The sequence below is a fragment of the Sus scrofa genome, chromosome Y (assembly GCF_000003025.6).
Source record: "Sus scrofa isolate TJ Tabasco breed Duroc chromosome Y, Sscrofa11.1, whole genome shotgun sequence".
NCBI classification, from domain to species: Eukaryota; Metazoa; Chordata; class Mammalia; order Artiodactyla; family Suidae; genus Sus; species Sus scrofa.
In genome coordinates, this window is record NC_010462.3 from 4,009,261 (window position 1) to 4,016,879 (window position 7,619).

At 45.6% G+C, this 7,619-nt stretch overlaps 1 protein-coding gene across 1 annotated transcript in view; it reads right to left on the minus strand.

Moving 5' to 3' along the window:
- The window catches only part of ANOS1 (anosmin 1), a 207,081-nt gene extending 202,229 nt beyond the window's left edge, over positions 1–4,852 (minus strand). The window contains exons 1-2 of the mRNA XM_021080958.1: positions 4,847–4,852; positions 4,476–4,490 (exon numbers count right to left, since the gene is read on the minus strand). Coding sequence (XP_020936617.1) covers positions 4,476–4,490; positions 4,847–4,852 — 21 coding nt within the window. The remainder of the gene's footprint in view (positions 1–4,475; positions 4,491–4,846) is intronic.

The window sequence follows — 7,619 nt, forward strand, 5'->3', positions numbered from 1 at the left end:
AGGGCGGGGTCAGGGTGACAGGCGGCCGCGTCATTGGCTGAAAGGAGCGTGAGTGACAGGGGGCCCGGGCGGAGGGACGTGGGCAGGTCTAAGAGGCTGCGAGCCCCGCGCTCAAAGGGAGGGGGACGCCAGCAGGGTGCCTGCCGTGCGCCGGTGGTCGGCTCCCACGCGGGCTCCCCTACAGCCGCCTTTCGCTCCTTCCCGGCCCCACCTCCCTTCGCCATCCAGGTAAACGTCAGGTGTGAGCCAGCCGGGGGCTGATGAGAAGGGGGCTGTCTTGGGAAGCAGGGCCTTGGGGTCCCCAAGGGCGTGGGAACAGCTTAAGGAAGGACCGAGCGCCCCTAAGTTCTCGGCTTCCTCCCCAGTTCCGATTCCAGGCTCGGCTCCGCGCCTACTTTCGTACATTTGAATTTCCCTTTTCCCGAGGAGTGGAAAAGAGCTAGGTGACACAACTGTGATGGAGGCGAGACACACAGGGGCCAGGCAGGGACGTCTAACTGACACGTGCCTCCTCGCTGGGTCCCCCGCCTTCTGCTTTCCTTCCTCCCAGCCTCTCTTCCTGCCTCCCTCTCTCTTGCTCTCTCCACTCAGGCATTCCTCCCATGCCTTCCTCCCCTTCTTCCTTCCTTATTATCACCTGGAATCCGAGCTGAGCACATAGCAACAGCTGTTAAACAGACGCCCCCCCCCCCACCTTCCTCAGGTGTCTGTGGTTCTGCAAGCAGCACCGCCCAGCAGGTGTGACTCATTCAAGACAGGCGTCGTTCTTAGACTCTTCCCCAGGCCTTTTTGATTTGGCCTTTTTAGCAGCGGAACAGCCTCCCCCCCACCTGTTGTCATCTTTTCCAATGCAATTTTACCACCTATGTCCCCGTCCCCTGTCCCCAGCTGGGGCCCTCCCTGCCAGAGAAAGAGACAAGGCAGCCTCTATACGACATCACCCCTAGCAAAGCTTTATGGAGCCCTGAGCTGCACTGGGAAGGGAGGGTGCTCAAGCCTCTGAGCAGCCAGGAGACCCTACAGAGAGCTGGGACGTGAGAAAGGCTGTGCTTCCCGATCCGGGATACTTATATAACACAACCAAGGCCGCAAGACTCATTCACACGCCTCTGGAAGCAGGACAACTGATATTCCTATGAATGGACACTGCCACATGTCATACTGAATTGCACTTACACGTTCTAAAATGTCAACTCTCCATGGACACACAACTGCGTACAGCTGGAGTGTCTACGTGCAGGCAGCCTGCTCAGAGCAACAGCGTCAAGCCGCAGTCCTCCGCACAGAGCCTATGGCTGTTTGCAATCCCCAGGCCTCTCTCCCAACAATTCTGCACATGTTCTACTCTGAGATTTTTAGATCTTCCTATTAAATGATTACTGATCACCAACTACAGTTACCCTGTTGTACCTATATTTCTCTCTCTCTTTTTTTTTTTTACTCTCTTTTTAGGGCCCACCTGCGGCATATGGAGGTTCCCAGGCTAGGGGGTGAATTGGAACTGTCACCGCTGGCCTACACCACAGCCACAGCAACACCAGATCCAAGCCGAGTCTGCATCCTACACCACAGCTCATGGCAACATCGGATCCTTAACCCACGGGGCAAAGGCAGGGATCGAACCTGCATCCTTATGGTTACTAGTCAGATTCATTTCTGCTGAGCCACGATGGGAATGCCCTATTTTTCTTTTACATCACTTACATGTATATTTCTTCATACAATTTAAATTAGCAAAGCCCATAAAATTGCTTAGTATGTTTCCCAGTGCATTTTATAAATCAGAGTTGTTTCGTTCAAAAGGTTCGGTAGGCAGAGCCAGCCCCATGGGTGTGTGACCTTATGAGAAGGAGCCACACTTTGGAGAACATTCTTCTGTCACAAACTGGGTTTTAATTTTGAACCTGGTTCTCTGAATTTTCATTTTGCCCTGGGCCCCACAAATGACACAGCCAGTCCTATCTGTAGCTGTTAGCCTGACCGTTCGTCATATGAGCTGGAAACAAAAAATTTAGATGTGGGTTCATATGAACTCAGAAGTTTGCTTCACAGATGAGCAGAACTGCTGATGAGAATCTTTTTAAAGTATGTTAACCATACTTAATATTGACTAAGAGCAAAGAAGCTGACCGCTAACCGTGGTGACCCCAAGTAGGAAGGTATATGGGACCTTACGTCCATGGAGGAATGACGTCTGACAACAGGGGTTGTCTTCTGAAGGTTATCGTTTTCAATTGGGAATTGCTAAAAACATTTCCAAAAGCTGTAGAGGATCCTTCCAAAGTGTTTAAGTTTTCGAGTTAAGCCAATACCGGGTCTTGAGAAAGCCAAGGACATTATGCATGCCTATAATTTCTTATGCTATCTTTGACTTATAATTCTGCATGTTATATCATGAAATTTATATTCTAGAAAGGGAAACCAAACATGCTGAGCTTTTAAAAAAAACAGCTTTTAAGTGTTCACATGGGGGTTCCCGTTGTGGCTCAGTGGGTTAAGAACCCAACAAAACTAGGATCCAGGAGGATGAGGGTTCCATCCCTGGTCCCGCTCAGTAGGTTAAGGATCTGGCATTGCCACAAGCTGCAGTATAGGTCACAGGTGCAGTTCAGATCCCACGTGGCTGTGGCTGTGGCTGTGGCATAGGCCAGCAGGTGCAGCTCTGATTCAACCCCTAGCCCTGGACTTCCATGTGTCTTGGGTGTGACCTTTAAAAAAAAGAAAGAAAATAACTGTTCACATGATCACCGCAGTCTTTGAAAAAGCAATGTGTGTGCTGCTTATGTGGGTTCCATAGCACATTCATTTCCATGAATAAATGCATTTTATGATAAACCGCAAAAGAGAACGTCTTATCCGTTTGCACAGAAAGCTTAGGATTAAACACATAGGGCTGCTTTATTATGCATATGTTAAAATAATACCTGTGGTTAGAATGCTTTCTTCTGTTAGAATTATCACAGACATCTTCTGTGATGATGCTGGCCTTTTTCAGTTTACTTATTTTAATTGCAGTTTAAAGTAGCACTTAAAAGGAAAGTGTTTTGGTAAAGTCAGAATAACAGCCAAAGTCTGGTATTTTTTTCTGCTTGCATGTACCCCATGTCTTACGCAGCTCACTCTGCATTGGCACAGACACTCCCTAACTTCTGACAGGACTGAGTGAGCCACACCCTATGTTCTTGAAGAGCCACCACATAAGAGGGAACCAGAAGTGTGCAGAGAAGGAAGGGTGTTTGGTAAAGGGAGGGGTGGGAATGGCCCAGGTGTGTTGGTTAGAAAGTGCTCAGCATGAGTTTCCTCAAAGCCAGCTTGGACCTCATGGTCTGAATTTGGCTGGAGAAGCAATGAACCTTATCATTCCTTCCGTGGGACTCAGACAAATGTGTATCCTTTGTAACAAAATTTCAGGCAAGGACGGGTGAACCCATCTCTTAAAGAGAGTAGAAAAGGACCTGGATGGACTCTTATCTCTATCTGTGAACAAAGTTAGACCAGAAGGTGTGACCCAACTGGGTCAGGTTATAGAAGAAACACAAAACAAAGCCTCCATTCCCAGTTTCCAAAAAGTTCGCCATGCGCTTCCTTGCAGTTGATTTGGGTTATCAGTTCCTCCCTCCTCCATCCCTTCCTTCCTTCCTTCCTTCCTTTCTCTCTCTCTTTCTTTCTTTCAAGCAGAGAATAAGAGGCCCTTGGGAAGCTTGCTAAAGGTGTGCTCTGGGGCTCCACGTTCAGAGGCTCTGGGCGCCTTATCTGGAGTGAGGCAGCCCTGGGAACTCCGCTTCGAAACAACACCTCCCTGATCCTATAGCTAGGGAACCGCAGACAGGTTGGAGAGAGCACTGATTTAGACAACCTAGGCCCCGTTAAAAATGGAGCAGATGCTTTGATTTCAGTAGCATCGAAGACTTCACTTGGCTTAAAGTACCTTTTGTAGGTATGTGTGTTGATATGGACTGGACATACCTACCTAAATCCCGATGATATTTTTTTCCCAAAGCATTTAGCCACAACACCCTTAGACGTTTTTTTTTGTTTGTTTGTTTGTTTTTTGTTTTTTTTTTGTTTTTTTTTTTTTTGGCAGGGAGGGGCAGCTGGTTCTCTTTTTAAAGGCTTTTCAGCTGCTTGGCTAAGGATGAACTGTGAAGGAAGCAAGGTGGATCTTTCTCTGACATTCCCCACTTGAAAAAGCACAGTGAGAATTGCTGTAAAACTGGAGAAGACCGATACTTTCAACTGATGGCCTTGATGAGTCGTAAACCAAACGTGGTCCATGAACACTGGTTATAGGTTATGGCAGACAATGACCTGAGGGCAGGGAGCTCATTTATGGAGCATACCTCATTTGAATCACTTTCATCTGATGATGGAGAAGCGTGCATCTTCTCTCAGAAACTGCAGTTAACATCCAGGAAAAGTCAAACGACCTTAAAAACCAAGAAGTGAGCCATGCAAGAGCCTCAGCCCCTACTCACCTCCCCATTTCCATGCTGAGATGTCCGAATTCAGTAGCCAGATCCTTCTAGATCTCTTCAGTAACTGTGCTTTCTGCTCTGCCAGATGTAATTCCCTCCACTGGGCTTTAAATTGTACAATCCAGGGAACACAGAGAGAGCTCTTAAGAAAAAAAAAAAAGAGTGAAACATGGGGTGGTCGGATGCAATTAAGAATTGAATGGATAGACATCGGATTTGTACCCTTGGTAACACCATTTCAGGCAAGGATGGGGTGAACCTCAGAGGTACAGGTTGCTGATGGCAACTTTAATCATCATACAAATGAAAATTCGAGCTCTGTGCAATGGGTCATTGGATATATTCTCTACTTTTTGGAAAAGAACACCCACATCCATTTGTACGATCTGCTTTTTTTATCATCTTACGAGGTGAATATTTTATTTGGAGATAATTTTTAGTTTCCAAAACATTTTCCTCTGCAGCAAGATTGTAAAAATTCAGCTGCAGTCTATACAGGCTTGAAGGGATTATTTTTACTAATCATTTCGATGTTTACTAGGATTTTTCTAGAAAGTATCAGAACTGTTTCTGCTGAAGAACATTTTAATGACATTTTAAAACTTTTTTTTTTTGGCAAATCAAAGAATTGTCAAACATCAGGATTTCAAGCTACTGCTAAGCTTCACTAATGTGTCTCCTTCGCCCTTTCCCCTCCCCTATGTCACCATCCATCCATCCGTTAGTGTGAAATCTGTTTGGGTACCTGTTCTGCCTGCAGTCATGCTAAGAGCCTGTTTTGGATTAAGTCATTCCTAAAGTTTTATTCTGTCCCTGCCATAATAACTGAAATTTAAATAATGACTAGAAAAAAAATCAACTGTATCAGAGTGTGCATTTTCATTTCAACTGTACAGTAACGACAGTGTTCACCTGTGAATGACTTTTCCTTCCCAATCCATCTGCTCCGGGAATTTTTTTTTTTTTTTGGTCTTTTTGTCTTTTCTAGGGCCACACCTGTGGCATATGGAGGTTCCCAGGCCAGGGGTCCAATCGGAGCTGTAGCCGCTGGCCTATGCCACAGCCACAGCAACGCAGGATCCGAGACATGTCTGTGACCTACACCACAGCTCAGGGCAATGCTGGATCCTTCACCCACTGAGCAAGGCCAGGGATTGAACTGGCAACCTCATGGTCCCTAGTTGGATTCATTTCATGTCTGAGCTGCGTCTGTGACCTACACCACAGCTCACGGCAACGCCGGATCCCTAACCCACTGAGCAAGGCCAGGGATCGAACCCACAACCTCACGGTTCCTAGTCGCACTCGTTAACCACTGAGCCACGATGGGAACTCCAGGAATTTTTAACTTTAGTTAGAGAGTTTTTGTTGATTTTAGTGGCTTACTGAGTATAACAGCTGCTGGACCATGCAAAGGACCCTGCGTTTTTAAAACCCAGTGGTTTCAAAGAATGTTTATCGTCAGTAAAATTGAATACATGTCCCAAAGACCAGCCTGATTTTGCCCAAATTCTAATGTTAACAACACTGCAACCAGCAACCACGAAAGAGTCAGGGTTCGCATATCTGATTTTATACGTAAGCTGTAGAAATCGAAAACACAAATAGCCATAAAAGAAATATTATATAATAGCCAAATACAGTAAAGTAAAATATTAAAAAGTAAGCTGTGCATTTCTGGTTTTTGAGATGACCCAAAATATTACTGGTTTTCCCCCAAATGTGCATTGTTGAGAAGCATAAGCAAGTTAAAGAAATGTAAGCTATATAACTTTAACCAAATATTAAATGACTTGAACTAAAACCCTCATTTCTCACTTCTAAAGGGCCTATTTCTCATGTGAAATGAAGAGTGGATTTTTCAGTAAAATTCATATCTAAAATTTTCTAAAATGGAGACTTTTTTAGCTTTTGAAAGCAAAGCTCAAATAAATAATCATATATTTATTCTGATTTTCATTCCCCCCGCAGGTGCTCTTCAGAAATACTGAAACTCTATCCCATTGAGACTTAAGTGGGGTTTATCTTCTTTGATGTTTTTAAGCCCACTGAAATTTATTACACTGAGCCATGTAAATACCACCGATTTGGAGAGAAGTTTCTGAACACGAAAAAAGGGCAGCTTTTAACAGGAAACAGCGCCACATGCTGGTCATACAAATAAAACTTGAAGGCCGCCGATAGAATCCTCTGTCAGATAACCTAATCTGAGGACGACATTGTCATCTTTCAAGCAACATCCCACTGGGATAATTGCACAGAGGTCGCAATTAATACCAACGAGACTCCTTCCACTGTGGGCTGAAATACAGGAAAGCTTTCCTGTGTAACTACAGTCAAACTAAACCAAATTAACGAAAGGAGCATAACTCTTCAAAGGAATTTTCCCCTAGCTTTTAAGCACTTCCCAAACCATTCACTACAAAATTCAATGACAAAGACTGGCTGTGTGTGAATTATATTTGAAGGAGCTTCTGTTCAGAACACCTTTGCAGCTTACGCATTGCTCGCTTTTAAGATTTCATAAAATGTGAGACCATGTGTGTAAAATTCAGCAACAGGGGAAACTAAAGCAGCGCTGACAAGGCTTTATCGTCAGTGTTAGCAACCAGAAAGAAGACCCAGACACTGCGTTTCGCCGCTCACGGGTCACTCTGGACAAGATGAACCCACACTCAAGAGACAAGCTAAACACATTGAAGGACTTGAAGGAAGCACTGGGATACCCTCAGTCCAAGGGAAGAGATGGATGGACGAAGGCCTGAAGTCAGACTTTTCTCTTTGGAATCCAAAGGGGCTCAGCAACGCGTCCTGTAGGACCAGAACAAAACCAAACCCAAGCAGGATTTTCTACAGTGGCTCGCTGGAACCTGCCGGAGCGTATTCTTCTCTCTGATGGAACGTGGGTACCGCCAGGCGTCAGAACTCAAACGTCAGTCCCTGCCTTCTCTCTCCATCCAATTGTTTCTGGAGCTCTTCCCACCCACCCCTTCTTCAGGTGCTCACACTCCCTCTCACACAAAAGGCTGCCTTTGAGTTCCCGACAAGGAAGGCCAGGCCCCACTTTGCGCAGTGTGCTCTGTCTCCTTCGTAGTCCGTACGTCTCTGGGACACAGAAGGACAACAGTTGGACTATCAGAGGGA